At 47.3% G+C, this 18,663-nt stretch overlaps 1 protein-coding gene and 1 pseudogene across 3 annotated transcripts in view; one reads left to right on the forward strand and one right to left on the reverse strand.

Annotated features, from left to right (window-relative positions):
* Pip5k1b (phosphatidylinositol-4-phosphate 5-kinase type 1 beta) overlaps positions 1-18,663 on the reverse strand; it is a 370,099-nt gene that overhangs the window by 6,578 nt on the left and 344,858 nt on the right. For all 3 annotated transcript variants that reach the window (XM_023721887.1, XM_023721886.1, XM_023721888.1), the window contains one exon: positions 12,733-12,850. In XM_023721887.1, coding sequence (XP_023577655.1) covers positions 12,733-12,850 — 118 coding nt within the window. The remainder of the gene's footprint in view (positions 1-12,732; positions 12,851-18,663) is intronic.
* Positions 15,613-16,546, forward strand: LOC105742965 (annotated as a pseudogene).

Genomic DNA, 18,663 nt, shown 5'->3' on the forward strand with positions numbered 1-18,663 from the left:
GACTTTATGACCCTTCTGCCTCAGCCTCCTGAATAGCTGGGCTTCCAGGTCCTCTCCCTACTGCCTTGAAATATGCTTAGCCAATAGATTATGATCTGGAATGTGGTGTGAGAGAATCTTAGGGCAGAGGTGAAGTGAAAGACAGGACTTCATACAGACCAGAGTGGTCAAGGCAAACGGCACCCAACAGTGCCACAGTGTTGGCCCACACTCCTGCAGTTCCTACCCTTTAGCTATCACCTTCTGGATTTAATATCTTTTTTTCTTTGTTTATGAGTTACTGGGGTTGAACCCTGGGTCACATACATGCTAGGAGAATATGCCTAGCAGCGAGCTATGCCTTCACCCCTAATTTTCCTTTTAAAATTCTAACTCTGTTGAGTTTGGTCCTGAGGCCTGCAGAAGCAAGAACTTTCCATGTCTGGTCTGAAGCATCCTCATTCTGGTTCCAACCTGGAATTCGTTGCCAAAACATCTTGAGGAAAGTAAAATCAGCTTTTCTTACGGCCACCAAAGACCCAATGTGCCTTATTTTGTTTTCCGATACCAAACCCGCTTCCACCAGCAGTTTGTCAATTCTGTTTCTCCAGTCCTACTCTATACACTATTTTCTCTTGTTCACAGAGCTTGGCTCAATGTTCTCTCCCCATTGTAGCTGGAACTCATAGCAGCACAACGATTCTCCGCTAAGATGTCACAATGGTTCACCCCACAGGCCCCCTCAGCTCTGGAGTCACTAACTGCCTTCTCAGAGACTGAATTTCAGAACAAAGTTACCACCATTATGCTCTAGGAGATCTAAAGTCTTTATATTTTTATTTTTTCCTTTTTGGCGGAACCGGGGATTGAACTCAGACCCTTGCTCTTGCCCGGGAAGCGCTTATACTACTGAGCCATCTCCCCAGCCCCCAAGTCTTTTTTATTTTTGAAATAAGAATCATCTTATTATATTCATATCTCTCCCATATCAGGCATGGGCACACTCACTTGGTGATGAGTGGAGTGAGGATTTCTCTCTGTCTGGGGTCCTGATGGTAGCAAGACTGCAAGACTCACCGTTGTGTTAGGAGGGCAAATGGATACACAGCCTGGTGCTGTTTAGAGATCAGGCTGTGGCCATAGAATGGAGTAAATTGACATCACTATGGGACCCTGCTGGGAGGAGCTGAGGGCTAAATCTTGACTTTGCACTTAGAGAGACACTGGATTGGGACACAAGTGCATTTACTCTTTGGATGGAACAGGGGCTGAGGGCTTCAGCCCTGAATGCTGAGGGTAAGGGCAGGGCTTGCACTGTCCCTGAGGGGTCTGCAGAGTTCAGATGAAGAGAGCCACTCGGTCTGCTCTTGTTGAATTCTGGGGTGTTGGCAGCAGGTGAGCACCAGGCCCTGCAGGTTCACAGGCCCCATCACAGTGCCCTGATGCCCAGTGGGGTCTGAATGACAGATAACAGACAACCACAGGGAGGACCTGGCCCTTGTCTCCTGTGTCTCCCAGGAAGGACTGAAGATTACAGCATCTCATTTCAAAACAGTTAGTACAGCAGCGATATTTTAACACAGTTCTCTGCCTGATTAATTTGTTTTCCAAAGACCCGAGAGAAGCCTGAGGGCACTGATGATTTATGCTGGCTGACAAGTCTACGGGGGACTTGCCAGCACGCGGGTGACTCCTGCTGCCTGGAAATCCGAGCAGCTTTCTGATTCTCTAATACATCACGCAGATCCAGAGCTGCAGCAGAATCCCCCCTGACCTCTGCTTCTGCCAGGCCTGGACAATGTGGGGGACCAACATGGTCTGCATGGGAGGGAAGCAGCAGGTGCCCGAGGCCCAGGGAGTCTAAGCGCAGGAACTAGAAGCCACGCGCCCCCTCGAGCCTCCTTCCCCTCCCAGCACTCTCCTTTGTGGCATTTTCCTTTACAAAAGCACCTTGTAGTGGTTAAGGGCTAAACTGTGCCCTCCTAAAATTCCTGTGTGGAGGTTTTAACTGTCAGTACTTCAGAATGTGACCTTCTCTGGTGACACAGAGGTGACTGGGTTCAAATGAAGTCATAGGTTAGGCCTTGATTGAGTGTGACTGGAGGGAAACTGGACACAGATGCATAGAGCGGGAACACAATGCGCACAGATACAAGAAGGCAGCGTCCACTGGCCACAGAAGGAAGCTCGGGTCAGAGCCTTCGTGCATGGCCCTCAGAAGGGACCAACGTTGCTGACCTGGACCTTGAACTTCCAAGTCTCTGTCCTGAAGCTGCTTGATCCAGTTCCTTGTGACAGCCACTGCAAGCAGTGCCTGTGGTAGCCACCCCTGGGACTGAGACAGTTTTTTCTTCCCTAAATACTCCATCTTTGTGTTTTACTATTTTCCGTCCTATTGCCTCTTGGGGCTTCGCAAAGCCACAGTCACCTGGGGCTGGAGATGTGTGGAGACACGTGCACATACAATGTCTGTGTGCGAGGCTGGATGGGAAGCGAGACTTTCGGCACCCCGTTTTTGACACTTTCATAAAGCTGTAGCGTAAGCAGCACGCTCTGTGTTGAATCTTCAAGCTGCCCTGGGGCCCTCTCAGAGAGACGCCAGGGCAGCTGGCCTTGATGGCTGAGAGGACGTGCTTAGACCTGCGTGAAGGCCCGCGATCCCCCGCGCACTGCTGTAATTATAGCCTAACCTGGCCTCCAAAGCACGAGACGCTGGGGCTGTCGTGAGCTGCCCTTGACGTCTGAAGAACGTGTCCCTGCTGAACTTGCACGCACCGCCCTGCAAGCCTATAATAAAGTCCACGGAGTGGAAAGTCTGCTGAACTGCGTACTCTTAATTAGATTGCAATTCAAGGACCTCAAAACACCTTACCCTGCCCAGGGACAGAGCTGCTTCTTTACCAGTAGGTGGAAGCAGAGTGTTTTTGAAAGCTGCAGCTCCACAAGCCCTGTTAGCACCCTGTTTATAACCATGGGTTTGTTGTACTTTTGCTTCTACACCACAGGAAAAGTGGGTTTCATTCTAACTGCCAACTCTCTTAGGAGGGGAGCCTAGAGGAAGTGACACAATTGTCCCTTCCAGTGACATGGAGCAAGAACAGGGTGCTCAGGACCCAGTGAACAAGCTCAGTGGATCCTAGCTTTCAGTGTGTGCGAAGCTTCTGAAAATAACGCCTTAGTCCGCCTCCCCCGGGGCTCCTATTTGTAACACACATCACGCCCCACCCCGCACTGACACCATTCACCTGACATCTGTTTATAAGAAAGCCAGTCATTTGGAAAGAGCTACCCAGCCTCACAGTAACTTAGCTAGGGAAAAGGAAAAGTGAATGGAAAATCGAGCCTTCCATGTGCAGGGGGCAGTCAGCTCATGTGCAGGAAGGCCACGTGATCAGCTAACAGCGCTCCTGGGAAAGCCTTGTCCACCTGGGATTTCAGAGCATGACTCTTTCTAGAGTCCTTCTGGTGTAATTAGCTAACCTGAATCACAGTGGATTAAGGAGAGCGCTCGTCCAATGACAACTGTCCTCAGAAGGCGGCAGAGTGCAGAGAGTCCAGGGAAGAAGAGGGGGCAAAACCAAGAACTCTACAGGTCAGAGATGAGGAGGACACACAGAATCGCCAGTAGCAGGAAGGGGCAGGAAGGGTCCTCCTGGAGATTGCAGGAGGAGCAGGGCCCTGTCTGCATCCTGATGCTGGGCCTCTGGACCAGGGGTCAGTGGCTGTGGCCAAAGCCACCAGCGGTAATTTGTTATGGCAGCCTTAGGGGCAGAGAGCAAGCCCTGGAAGCCAGTCCACATTCCCACCCTGTCCTCCTCATGGGACCCATCACACTCACTGGGCTTCAGATGTTATTAAATGAGCAGTTAGTCCTTAAGCGTTCTTCCATTCTGCCTCCCAAGAGAGGAAATGATACCAGCAAAGATAGTGCTATTTACGAGGTCTATAATTCAGCCTCCTAAAACTCAGCCGCTCCTGGTCGGGCTCCTCTGAAGTGTGCTATTTATTTCCTGCAGGTCAAGGGCCTCCTTAGACCTGAAGTTCACACCATTAGAGACTGCTTTTCCCAGACACCCCTCTGCCCAGAATTGGAAAATCTAGGGGAACAGTATACACTGGCTCCCCACGACAAGAAGACACCTAGAAGCCAGAGGAGAAGCAACAGTGGGAGACATGGGTGGGGGGAGGGAGAGAGGCCTGCGTTAGGGAGCAAAGAGAGAAAAATAAGAAGGCCATCCTGGGGAGCTGGATCAATAAGAGACTTAGGCAAACTGAAGGCCAGAGCCAGCTCTGAACAATGTACACATGGCGCTGGCCTTTGAGGCCACGAGGGACGGCACAGCATGGACGTAAAAGGAAAACCCCAGTATGACAACTTTGCATCGTGTCATTCAACCCACAACTCTGGGCCTGATTTACTAGAAAGCCAAAGCTGTATGTGTATATAATTCCAATTCTCTAAAATAATCCTTCAACAGCAGTTTAATGCTACTGAAAACATCTCTACCAGGCCTTCTAATTCAGGTCACCAGGTGGCCACATTACCTAAGTCTTGTACCACTCTAAGGACAGGAATTACCAGTAATACTGTGGAGCTGAGACAATGACTTCTATTCTTCAGCTCTTCCACATGTTTCGGAAATACTATTTGGTCAGTAATGTAGAGGCCGACAAGCTTAGGAATCAACCAAGAACTCTGCTTTACCCCAAGGGAGTCATGTCAGTTCTCAGCAATGTGACCACACAGTGGAAAGTGATGGTCCCTTCCCGCCAGCACTGGCTGCTGCCTCTCTCTGCTCGCCTCTGCTCATCAAAGCCTACCACCACCTGAGCCACACCTCTGGCTGGTGAAAAACCAGCTCTATTCTAAGAAGCACGGGAACTACCACTGTTTCAAATAAACACCTCCTGCTCCCTGCGGCCGCCAACTCAGGCTCGAGCAAGAGGATTAAAGAGACCCACTACTTCACGTGCAAGTCACTAGCCTCGGTGCCAAGGGACTCAAGCCCAGAAACGCAGTTCCTCCTGCCAAAAAGTTCCACTGAATGTCCCAAGACTCCTGCACCCTAATTGAAAGTGTTTCTTCTTTTTTCTCAGATTTTCCCCATCAGGAATAGTGTGATCAGCTGCTGATCATTTTCATTTCCCTGCCATCCTTCTCCCATGATCAAAGGGGTTATTAAGCATTCCGGGAAGCACATGAGGTAATCGAGTTGCCCAAGCGCTCCCATCAGAGCACTAATTTCCAATACCAGTGGGGCCAGGTAGCTTCAATATTTCCTTCCCTCTGCCCAGAGCGAGCCTTGCAGGGGCACTGATGGAGAGGAAGGTGTTAATGTGGAAAGTGGAAAGTCCAGGGCATAACTTGGGCAGTATCTTTCACACCTCTAGATTATTATTATTTTTTATGTATGTATTTAGTATAGGGTCTACAGGGTCTCACTACACAGATCAGATTCGTAGCAATCCTCCTGTTTCCAGGCTCCCAAGTGCTGGGATTATAGGCATGCGCCACCACGCCCCTACTCAATCGCAGTCTCAGCGTGCCCTGGGAGTGGGGCCAGCGTGGCACACAGGGGATCAAACCCTGGTCCCTGGGTCTGCCTAAGCAGGCGCTTTAGTCCACTGAGCTATCTGGCTGGCCCTTACACTTCTAGATTATTAAAGGTACAGTCCCTTTCTCTCCCACTTTCCCATCCATTTCCTACAAGTTTAGCAGGATACTCTCCCACCCTATTTTTCAGTAGAAAAGGATTTTGTCGGCTGTTTCTTTCCCCATTGACACCAAATTGTGCTCTACATCAGACAAAGAAGCTGCTTCAGGAAGTAAAATAAAAGCCACAGAGACAGCCCTCGAGCCTGAGGATGCGTGGGACCACTCAAAAAGCAAAATTTTTTCCTGCTTTGAAGCCTGTGTGATTGTGCATTTTATATCAATACGACCTGCTCATTTCCATTGTGTTCTTTTAAATATCCTAATCTGTGTCATCAGCTTGGCATTCAACAGAAAAAAAATCTTTGGTCACTGGATAAAGTCCTCTTAAAAAACATCTCCATCAGTCTGAAAATTTGTGAAGACTCAAGAAGCTTGGCAGCCCACAGTGTGAGGGCAGGCGGGGTGGCCAGGGATCTGGAATAACAAGTCACGGCAGTCAGTGACAGGTCCTTTCTAATTTCATGTAAAATCACAGGGAAAAGCAGAACAGTGGCCCTAATTCACATGTACACGACGTGAGGGGGAATCCTTGGTTCAAATCATTCTGGTTACAATCTGCTTTCTTTTGTGGTACTTGGGATTGAATGCTGGGCACTCCAACATTGAGCTACAACCCAGCCCTTTCAAATTTATTTTCTGTAGAGGAAATTTTTCTGCTTTGTTCCCTTCTGTTTACTTATTTTTGGTACCGGCAATCAAACTCAGGACCTTGCGTTTGCCAGCAGGTGCTTCTACCCCTGAGCTCTATCCCTAACCCCTTAGATTTTGATTTTATTTATTTATTCATTCATTTTATATATTTGGTACAGGGTCTCACTATACAGCTTGGACTCATAGCGGTCCTTCTGTTTTCAGCCTCTCTAGCACTGGGATTGCGCCACCCATCACATCCAGCTCGGGCCACTGGCTCAGCACACCCCGGGGGTGGGGCTAGTGTGGAATGTAGGACCAGGGATAGAACCCTGGGCCCTGTGCTTGCCAAAGCAGGCACTTAGTCTACTGAACTATCTCGCTGGCCCTAGTTTTTGATTTTAAACAAGGTCTCACTAAGTTTCCCAAGCAGCATTTGAGCTTTCAATCCTACCTCAACTTCCCTAGCTGCTGGAATTACACTTGTGTGCCACCACACCTGGCTTAAATCTGCATATTTTAAGAGTGATGTAAACATCATTATTCATTAGTGGACAAACAAAGCAGCTTATAATTGCTAATAGAGAAATGCTGTACCTCGAAGAAGAGAAACATTACAAGAGCAATCTGGCTCTATTAGGTGACAGCCCTGGACTGACAGTCACCACAGCAGCCTCCAACTGCCCTTTGAACTAAGATGGCTTTGGGACTAGGCCAGGAGGAAAGGCGAACACACAGAGGCAAGGGGCGGTTGCTTTTCTGTCCCATCATGCTTTTGTACATAGAGAACAATGAAAACGTCCCAGGGAAAGCAATGAGGGGAATCCCTCCAGGTTTGGAAAGACATGACCATGGAAAGAAAGGTCCCAGCATGAGAACTCACACTAGAACTATGAGTCAGTGGTGTAGAATGGTCTAGACAGAGTGCTCAAAGTTTAAGCTGTGAAGGTTTATGGTAGAGAAGGTGATGAACAGCAAACTTCGGAGAAACAATTATAGATTCTTTGGAAAACCTTACTTCTGCAACTTCTTACCACTCAGTATGAATCAGAATCCATCAGATCTGGGAGGGGTTTCAGAAATGGTTTAATCAATCCATTTTACAGATAAGAAAACTGAGGCCTAAACAATGCGATTAATTCCAGGAGCAATGATTAATGGGAAGCAGAGACAGGTACAGAGTGCAGGTCTATTTATTTTCTTTTCTTCTTTCTTTCTTTCTTTCTTTCTTTCTTTCTCCTCTTCCTCCTCCTCTTCTTCTTCCTCCTCCTCCTCTTTTTTCTCCTCCTCCTCCTCTTCTTTCTCCTCCTCCTTTTCCTCTTCCTCTTCCTCCTCTTCTTTTTTTGAGACAGGGTCTCACTACACAGTTTGGGCCAGCTTTGTGCTCACTTTGTAGCTCTCAAGCCAATCTCAAACTCAGCGAGCCTCCTGTCTCAACCTCCAGAGTACTGGGATTACAGGCATGCACTACCACGCCCAGTTCCTGGGCTGGCATGGCATGCAGGGTAGAGGATCGGACTCAGGTGCCAGGTAGGTGCTTATCCTCGGAGCTATCTCCCTAGCCTGAAGTATATATTTCTGATAAATTTATATCTTATGTGGTTTTGAAGATGCAAAGTTAAAAAACTAGGAAAACCATATTGGGTCATGAAGTCAAACTATTTTCCCGAAAACACTAACGTGCCATTTGCCTTACTACTCCCATTCTCCCCCTGTATACAGTGGAGTTTCCAGGGTGAAATGATGTACCATATTACAAAGACTGGTGCAGAAAATAGATATGAGAATCCAGCTTCTTTTTGGAAGTGAGATGTAGACATTTGAAAAAATGTAAACTCATACTGCTTTTCTCATTATACTTAATTTTGCTTTGGGAAGTTATATATATTTTACTTATTAATTTTGTATTTAGTATAGGATCTCATTATATAGATCCAACTTGTATTGATTCTTCTGTTTTTAGCCTCAAAAGTGCTGGGATTGTAGGTGTGCACCACCAGGCCCAGTCTTAATCCCAGTCTCAACGCACCCCAGGGGCCGGGCTGGCACAGCATGCTGGGGATCGAACCCTGGCCACTGTGCTCTGCCTAAGCAGGAGCTTTAGTCTGCTGAGCTATCTGGCTGGTGCAGGAAATTATAGCTATATCCATAAACATGCTATTTCAATTAATACAATATTTATTATTTAAAGGAGTTAATAAATATTTAAAAATTTTCTCAGTCTTAATTTTGAAGATACAATCCATGTAGAAAAATGCTGTTTGAGCTGGTGGCACTTGTTGGAATCCCAGCTATGTGGGAGGCTGGGGCAGAAGAACGGTGAGTTCAAGGTCAGCCAGGGTAGCATAGTAAGAAGCTGCTTCAGAGGAAAAAGAACGGGACCAAAGCTCTTTGAGATCCTCAAAAAATTTTAAGAATATATTAAGTTCCTGAGATTAAAAGGTTTGAGAACTGTTGGATCGCATCATTAAAAAGTAAGCCAAAAGTAAGTAAAAAGTAAGGAAACACAAGTGAATTTTTCCAGTCCAAGGCACTGGGGATCGAATCCAGGGCTTCAAGCATGCTAGGCAAGTGCTCTACTACCGAGAGCTTTATCCTTAGTCCTAAAAGTAGAATTTTATTAAAGAAATACTCTGAACACAAAACCCCATGTTTCTCTTTCTTTTCGGAGCTTTCTCTCCCCTCATGGCAGTAGGAGGCCCCTGAGATGGAGGTGAGGTGGCAGCGGTGGTCAGCAGCAGTGCCACGTGCTTCCAGGCTGGACAGAGCCGCACGGGAGCTAGGCCTGCGTGCTGGCTGCCACGTGCTGGTGCTGGGTCCTGGCCACATTACGCCTTGGTCTCTTGACCTGTATGGACGCAGGCCCACGTGGCACCTACCTCCATGAATGGCCCAGTGCAGGAAGGCCAGGACTGAGCCCGTGCCTGGCACAGACGTGGTGGGTCCTCAGCAGGGCTGTTCATGCTCCTATTCGGGCTCCTGGGCCCTTACAACAAGGCCGAACCACTTCCCTTTCACAGGCCATGCCGGGGCCCAAAAGTCGCTGCGTACTGCTTCAGACTTGTCTGTGCCTTGTTTCCTTTATATTTTCTTGCTCTGTTACCTTGTTGGATCTTGGGAAAGTTGCTTGACTTCCCTGGGCCTAATTTAAATACGATAAGGGCAGAGTAAGAGTGGGCTCTGGGTCAGTGCCTGCTGGGCTGAACTCTAGCCGTCATCTCTGCATGACCCAGGTCTTACTGTGTGATTCTGATGGGCCTCAGTTTTGTTCTCTGTAAAGCAAAGCTTGTGACCACAGCCTCCTTATGAGGTTGTGGTCACAATGAAATGAGTTAACATAGAATAGTCACATATATACAGCATTTAGGACATTGCCAGGCAACCAGGAAACACACAAATGCTCCAGAACTTCTTGCTATTAGCTACAAAGTGGGATTAGGATTTTTGGTCTGAGCTTGGTGAGAAATATTCTTACTGCCTATTACTGTCCCGATGGCCTGCCAGTTCTCCTCTTGTGGTGCTGGGGATTGGATGCAGAGCCTTCACACTGAATCATGGCCCCAGCCCCTTTTTATTTTTAATTTTGACACAAAGTCTTGCTAATGGAGTCTGGGCTTAAGTTCGTGACCCTCCTGCTTCAGCCTCCTAGAGTGCTGGGATCACAGGAGTGCATCACCACACCTGGCTTCTCTCTCTTCTCTTTCTTCCTCTACTTCACATTTAAAGCACAGTAAACTGCACTAGAAGGGACAGCAGATGACCAGCCAGCCTTTGGGCACAGCCAACAGTTCTTTCAGGTAGGACCTCAAGCACGATCCCTGTATTTCTGGTTGGTCCTCAAGTGCTTGCAGTACAGCTGACATTTATCAGTGTGGCTTGTCCCCAGCCCTTTGGAGCCAAGCAGCATCCTCTTCTGAAACGTTTAGCTTTTCAGTGTTAAAGAAGTAAAGACACAGCAGAAAGCAAAGCACAAGAAACTAAGAACATCAAATAAATAGTATTTTAAAAACAAATAAAATTGATAATACAGATGAAGGAAAAGCAAAATGATTTTTTTTTTTTTTTTTTTTTTGTGGAAGGGACCAGGAATTTAACTCAGGCCTTTGCACTTGCCAGGGAAGTGCTTATTCCACTGAGCCATCTCCCCCACCCCAGCAAAATGATTTTTAAAAAACATTTTTGCGGTACCAGGGATTGAACTCCGGAGCTTGTGCTTTCCAGGCAGGTGCTTATGCTGTCAGCTATCTCCCCAGTCCCAGCACAATGATGAATAAGACAACAAACAAACAAATGCCACTAACCAAGTCACTTAAACACCTTGCAATCTCACACTCCACCTGGGAGCACTGTCTCTGTCAGGGGGGTGCAAGTCTTGCTTTGTACACATACAGAAAGTGGTACGAACCTTTGGCTGAAGAAGACGGGACTTCTTGGGGCTGGGGAGATGGCTCAGTAGAATAAGTGCTTGCCTGGCAAGCACAAGGGCCTGAGTTCAATCCCCGGTTCTGCCAAAACCTGGGCAATTTAGCAACTTGGTGAGAACCTGTCACAAGACGGGACTTCTTGGCCTCTTTCTGAAATGACTGTGACCTCCACTTCCAGATGAACCCAGATTACCGTGAGAACCAAAACAAGGAAACCAAGACTGTTTCCATTTTCCTATTTCATTCTTTTTCCTTGGGTGTGTGTGTGTATGTGTGTGTGTGTGTGATCAACTTTACTATAAGAACTTTGCAATATGCAAATAACTTACTCTTTAATCGGGAAAAGCAGCCATGCAAAGCGGAAACAATTATTTAGTCAGACACCAGGATATTTAGGAGATACAAAACCATGTCGTCCCAGTGGCTGGTGGGGACCTGCTAGTTTACACAGGGGGATCAGGGAAAGGCTTTCTGACAAGCAGATGTTCCAGGCTGAGGCATGAAGGAGGTGAAGCAGAAGCAGGGCTTGGCTCAGGGAAAGCGGACGCAGACAAGGGCAGTGCAGGCAAAGCCCTGAGGCAGAAACACGCGTGGTCTGTGGAAGGAACCCCAAGGAGGCCTGAGGGGCTCGAATAAGGAAGCATCACCACAGAAAACAAAGGCCCAGGGAGAAAGGGCTACGGGGGCACGGGGAGACAGACCAGGCGGGGCTTTGAGGAGGCATGAGAGGGCTGTGGGACCTAAAGTGACATATTAGGCGCTTGATATTCTGCAGTGCACACCTGAAAAGCCACAGAGCCGGACTGTGGGTGGGAGAGACATGGGATGCAGCTCAAGGAGCCCGACAGGGGCAGACGTCCTGCTGTGAGACTCAGGCTGAGGGGCGCTGGTTCCTGTCCATGATGATGGACAGTGTGGCTCAGCTCAGCCCTGGAAATTCCAAGGAACACTTCCCCATTTTGCACCCTTCTGTACGGGTGTATGGGGAGGTGCAGGATGGGTGTGAATTGTACTTGGCAGGAGAAACAGCCTCCTTTTCTGTTCTCTGGCCTGGCAAAGGATCTTCTTCTCATCATTTAATGACCCAGTGAAGACTACAATCTGACAAGCACCAAAAGATGTTCTCATACTGGTCACTTATGGCCCTCAGAGCAGCCTTGTAAGACAGGCAGGGGACACAGCCAGAGATGTTCTGCCCGTATCACACAGCCTGTTGGTGGCAGCCAAGGAGACAGCTGAAACTCATCAGTGCTGAGTTCAGAATCTTCTAACAACAACCCTGTTCTGTGCCTCCCAGACTTGGCAAAGTGGGTTACAGTTTGGATCTAGAATGTTCCCCAAAGACTCGCACCATCAGAAGTGAGTCTTCCCATAGATGAAGGGACCAGGGGGTTAGGAGACACAGTCTATAGAGACAGGTCTCGGAGGGCCTGACTGGGAAGGACACATCTCCTACACTACCTCTTTCCATGACATGAGCAGCCTTCCTCCATGCAGCCCTTCTGCCTCCATGTCTGTGTTTGTGCCGCCAACCATGCACTGTAACTTCTAAAACTGTGAGCCCAAGTAAACACCCCTGTCTGTCTAAGCCGTAAGGTCAGGAGTTATGTCCCAGCCATGAGAAAGCGATGAGGCAGGAGGCGATGCCAAAATGAGGGCGATGCAGACACAAGGGCACAGTGGCGCTGGAAGAAGGAGCTACTTGGTTGGGAATGACACCAGGGCGCCCCGCTTCCCTGAGACCCAAGGGGCTTCATTCTCCTGTGCTTTCTGGTGACTGAGCACTGGCCTCCACAGCCCTTGTGTGATACTCAATGCGAGCCATGGGAAACACCACATGCAAAAGACCTACCTCTTGTAGTTCCATTTCTTTGAAAACCCAAGCATGCCTGGTTTCGCAGAACTTGTTTTTGGGTAAACCCTGGCCTGCATCCATTTGTAGACCAGAAGGGGAGGGGGAGAAACTAAAAGCAAATGACTTACTAAATAGACATCAAGCACAGAGGCGTTGTCGTCCTGCACTTCCATGGCGCTTGGCTCAGCCGTCAGGTAGATGGTCCCCTCCTCCAAGGTGAAGGTCGAACTCGAAGGTAACCCTTTGCTGAGAAACAAAGACAGCATGGTCACAGGGACTTCACAGCAAATCCAAAGACATTTCCTGGGTTGCACCAAGATGGGCAACTTAGGAAACCTTTATTTGAGAGTCATATCTAGAGATACCAGCATCTAAGTTTTTTAAAAATTGGTTTTACTAGTAGCGCAGTTTTGCTCTTGTGACTTCAGGCATGGTTGAGAGGTGATTTGTAGGTCCTGGGTCTTGTGAGCTGTGGATCCTGGGAACCTAGACGCTTCCTGGTTGTCTTTCACTTTGAGGAGTCAGTTTTCATTGCTTCTATTCTCCCCATATCTATTTGCATTTTGCTACTTCACAGAATTGAACTTTGTGTACCTTGCTTTCTGTTTATTTATTTCCTATTTCTTTTTTGGCCCAGAAAGTTCAACTACATCAATGTTTCTCCACCTTCAGTGTGCATCAGAGCTCTCCAGGGGGCTGGTCCCAGTGAGTTCCTTTGACCCTCTTGCAGAGATATAGATTTGAGACAAAAGCCTGATGTCCCAAGAGAGCAGGGAACACTGGACTGGGCCTGAGGAGGGTTGCTGTCTGTTTGCAAATTCCTGGAAAGCTGGGACCCAAAGCAGCAGATAACAGCTTCTCCTGCAGGTGCCCAGTCCTTTGATCCCTTGCTTGGGATGTTATTGGCTAGCATTTGTGTGAACCTAGTGTTAGGCAAATGGTGGAAGTCAATAGAGATAATAGTTTGTATTCACTTAGGTAATTATGCACATTCCTTAGTCTGCCTTCACCCCTCAATAAATGTGAGATGCTTCTGAGGCTCTGGGCTCACTTGGAGAGAGACTAATCTCAGTGAGACCTCTGAAGCTACCTTCATCAGGTCTTCTTGTCGTTTCTTTTGGCACTGACCCGAAACATACAACACCCTCTCATTGGAATTTCTGATTCAGAGGATCTGGCATAGCCCATGAACCTGCATTTGGGACAAGGTCCTGGCCGCTGTGGGTGCTGCCTCCCAATGCACACCTGAAATAGGGATGACCCTGAGGTGCACAGAGCATCGCATTACGTGTCCTGTGAGCATACCTGGTGTGGATCCTCACTAATGACACAGCCAAAGCTATGCTGACAGTCAGCAGACTGGGGAGGGAGGCACTGGACCAGGAGGCACCTGGACAGGAAGCACCTTGTTTTTTTGTGGTATCACAACCTGTGTGACCCGCTGAAGAACCACATGTTAAGGGGCCAGGGAAAGAGCTCAGTAGAATAAGTGCTTGTCTGGGAAGTGCAAGGTCCTGAGTTCAATCATCAGTACCGCAAACAAAACAAACCAAACCAAACCATACATTAATATAGGAGCCTAGAGATGTACATTTTTCCCTAATGACACAAAATTAGTTACATTTTTTACGAAGAGTCCTCAAGAAAATAAAACTAGAAATTCTATTTGACCAAGCTAGCCCCGTCTAGGTATGTTCCCGAATGAGGTGAAGACATCACATTGCAGTGAGATACGCAGGCTCACGTAATAGCAGCGCAATGCACAATAGCTGAGTCTTGGAAGGGGCCTACCTGTCTATCAGCGGATGAACGGATAAAGAATACATAGCTTTCCTACATAAGGCAGTACTACTCTGTGACAAAGGATACAGTTGAGTCACTTACTGTAAAAAAGGGACGCAGGTGGAGACGCTGACGTTAAGTGAAATAAACCAGAAGCACAAGCCTATCACACGGTTTCTCTTACATGAGAAACCGGAAGTACAAATAAAGAGCAAAATGAAATACAACAGGCAACAGGGAGACAAATCTTTTGCTCACGGAAAGGTCACCAAGAGATGGATAGCGCAGAGGAGAGGAGCAGGTAGAGAAGGACGATGCCTGAGGACGCGGGCCAGCTCCCCACGAGGAATGCAGTCATGTATTGAGAGCGTGTGCTAATCAATGTTAAAACCAAAACATCAGTTCTCTTTAATCTGTGTTTCCATTGGCCATAAGAAGGTCTTGCAGGAACAAAACCTCGGAGGGAGAGCTGGGCAGAAAGATGACCCTGGCGCTGGGGAGCTGAGCGGAAGGGACTCGTAGAGCTGTGGCTTCCCTGGGCGGTAGAGCTGAGGGCAGGTGACAGGGCGGTGGCTGTTCTGCCCTCCTGCATCGCCACCCTTCCCCATCCACTCGGGGCCCAGGGAGAAGCTTCCCTCTTCTGAAAATTGCTACTATGTCATCCCAGAGATTCTGATGCAAGCGAGCAGAGCAGGAGACCACTACGGACAGGGCCGCCGGTCCCTCCGCACTCTGTGAACTGCACCGAATTCTGTCTTTGGGAGGATTTACCTATTAATGAAAGGTGAGTAGAAGTATCCAGAAGCCTGACCTTTCTGATGACTAAAAAGCCTTGCCAGAAGAATTCTTTGGCCACTAACAGATAGGTTCACTTTTATTTTTCCTGATCAAGAAGTATAGGAAGAGACTGGGTGTGGTGGCACGTGCCTGTAATCCCACCACTTGGGAGGCTGAGAACAGGAGAATCACTATGAGTCCAATCTAGGTAGTGAGACCCTGTAGACCCTGTACTAAATACAGGAAAAAAAAAAAAAAACAAAAAGAAAAGAAAAAGAAGTACAGGAAGAAAATGGTAAGAGGTGGAAGGCAGTGCTGAGTGGTGACACACTGGTCTGGCCGGCATTCAGGTTTGCTCTCCAGCCCTGAGGAGAAAAAAGTAAAATGTACAGATCAGTGGGAAGACAAAAGTGTGGGCAAGGGCTCTTCTGTGGATCCAGGCCTTGGTGATGTGTGGGGGTGTCAAGGTGAGGGGTGCAAGCAGCCTCCCATTTGGTGGGACACACTTCCTGCCTCTCAGGTTCTGGATATAGCTGCCCTGGCCACACCCACTGTCCCCTCTGGGCCTGCTCTTCCTCCCAGGGGCACAAGAGCACTTTGTTTTTGTTTTTCTTCTGTATTTTAGGGAAGGGTCTACAGGGTGTTCAGGGTCTCACTGTATAGATTGGACTCATAGTGATCCACCTGTTTACAGCCTCCCAAGTGCTGGATTACAGGCACGCGCCACCACACCCAGTCTCAGCATGTCCTGGGGGGAACCGGCAGGCCCGGGGATTGAACCCCCCAGATCCTGTGTCTGCCTAATCAGGTGCTTTAATCGGCTGAGCTATTTGGCTGGTTCTACAAGAGCACTTTGGAAGGAACATGTTCATGTGGTTTCCAGTTGTTGGTTCTGGATAATTCTCGAGTGTACCTCAACCCCAAAGCCAAATTGACACCCAGAGCACGGATGCTTCTCCATAGAGAAGGTGGAAATCATACGTTCAGTTTCAAAGAAGCAAAAATTGTGAAAAAGTACAGACTCCAAAAACGTGTTGTTGATTACTTATGAATTTTGCAACAGGTCAGACATCATGGTCAAGGTAGACACTTCCTGCCAGCAATGAAGAACATTCCTGTCACTCCTACAAGTAAACTCTGCCCAAAGATACCAGAAAAAAGACTTCAAGTTTCACAAATGTAAATCAGGATGTATGTGTCCCAAAGGCAAGAGTCCAGCACCTTGATTTTCACAACGCCTGTGGCTGGCCAGTCAACACCCAGTTGCTCCTCAGAGTGGAATGAAAGAAAGAAACACTTCTCTCAGCTACAAATGTTGTTTAGTCAAAGTGAGCCCAAAAGAATCCAAAGGTGGACTTCAGAAATTTCTTATCTTCACTGTGAAGGTTGGATTTTGATCTGAAGCAAACCATCAGCTTTCAGAGGCTGTGGCTGATGCACTGGGGGGCAGGGGGTACTGCTAGGGTTAGCTTTTGCTTCAGAAAAAGAAGGCAGTGAGGCATGCCAGAGTGGCTTTTGCCTTTCAATGGCAAGGATGCCGCTCGCTCCTCTTAAGGGTTTAAAATAATCCTGCCTGGTCAGACCTGTGAGAAGGATAAACTCTTTATCCACTTAGACACCACAGCAAGAAACTGGTGGTCAGGAAATATGGAAATGTAATATGACTGTTTTTATTTATTTGCACATTTTTTATATAATTCAAAAAAGTACCTTCTGGGTTATTTAAAAATATATATTTAATAAGGCTTAAGAAAATAAGTTTCCCCTTTCCTGTCTGAGTTTTCACTTATGATATATCTATTGTCTATATCTATCTATCTGTTTTTGAGATTGGGACTCACTATGTAGTTCAGGCTGGTCTTGAACTCACTATGTAGCCCAGGCTGTGCAGAGATCCTCCTGCCTCAGCCTCCCAAGTGTAGAGATTATAGGTGTACACAACCTCACCCAGATCACTTATAATTCTTAAAATTCATTTTCCTCTCAAGATTAAGTGGTATCTATCTATCTCTCCAAGAATATTCTGCAGGTGCCTTTTCTTTTGCAATTTTTTTTTTTTTCTGTATTTAGTACAGGGTCTACAGAGTCTCACTATGTAGATTGGACTCATACTGATTCTCCTGTTTTCAGCCTCCCAAGTGCTGGGATTACAGGCACATGCTACCATGACCAGTCTCAATTGCCATCTCAGCTCACCCCAGGGGTGGGGTCTGCATGGCACAGCAGGGATCAAAACCCTGTGCTCTGCTTAAGCAAGCCTTTAGTCCACTGAGCTATCAGGCTGGCCCTAATTTTGACATTTTAGTTTAAATTTTAATAATATGTTTAATATGCTTATTTACTTCTGTTTAAAATCTTTCATTGTATTTGTTCTAATTAATCTTTTAATTTTTTTTTTTTAAATCTTCTTTTTCTTTCTTTGGTGCTGGAGATTGGAAACTGGACTTGGGGTCTCATGCATACTATGCATGCCCTATATACACCAGATCCTTTACTTATTTCTACATAATTTTATACATAAAATTTTTTCCTTTTTTTGTGTATAGTACAGGGTCTACAGGGTCTCACTATGTAGACTGGACTCATAGTGATTTTCCCATTTTCAGCCTCCAAGTGCTAGGATTAGAGGCACACACCACCACGCCCAGTCTCAACTGCCACCTCAGCTCGCCCCGGGGGTGGGGCTGGCCCAGCACGCAGGGGATAGAAGCCTGGTTCCTAAGCCTGCCTAAGCAGGTGCTTCAATATGCTGAGCTATCTGGCCGGCATTTCCTTTTTTTTTTCTTATCAGTACATATGTGCATTATATGATGTTAACATTCCCAGCATGGAATCAGCACATGTGTGTAACACATGTTAGCTCCTTCTCGACCCCCTTCTGCTCCGCTCCCTCCTCCTTTCCCTCTGCCTCCTGATTCCCTCTGTGCTTGCATAAGATCCACCTTCCTACTTCTTATTATCTGTCTCTTATTTTGCTGTTTATTTGCATTTTTTGTTTCTCATCTAAAAGAAACCAGGCAATATTTAAGCCTGTGTGCCTGATTTACTTCACTTTATGTTATGGTCCCAAGGTGCCTCTGTTTCCTATAAATCATTCAAGTTTATCCTTCTTTAGGGCAGAGCAGAGCTCCACGGGGTATAAGTACCACATTTTCTGTATCCATCCATCTACTTAAGGACATACAGGCCACTGCCAAGATTTAGCTATTGTGAACCGTGCTGCTATGAATGAGGGTGTGCATGTATCTGTGTAACATGATTTGAAACACATACTTTTATTTTATCTTATTATTTTTAAAAAAATTTAATTATGTATTTATTAACACAGATTTGAAAATCTAGGCGGCGCTGTGAGGTCTGTGGGCGCTGGCAAATCAGGCCCAAGATGTAGAGCGGCTGTGTCTGACGGCGCGTCTGACACGAGCTCGGGTGGGGTAGAGAGTAGGGGGCGGTAGTTGGGGGTGGTGGGAGAAGGAGGCGGCGAATCACTTATAAATGGC

The sequence above is a fragment of the Octodon degus genome, unplaced genomic scaffold (assembly GCF_000260255.1).
Source record: "Octodon degus isolate 3935 unplaced genomic scaffold, OctDeg1.0 scaffold00087, whole genome shotgun sequence".
In the NCBI taxonomy this organism is placed as follows: Eukaryota; Metazoa; Chordata; class Mammalia; order Rodentia; family Octodontidae; genus Octodon; species Octodon degus.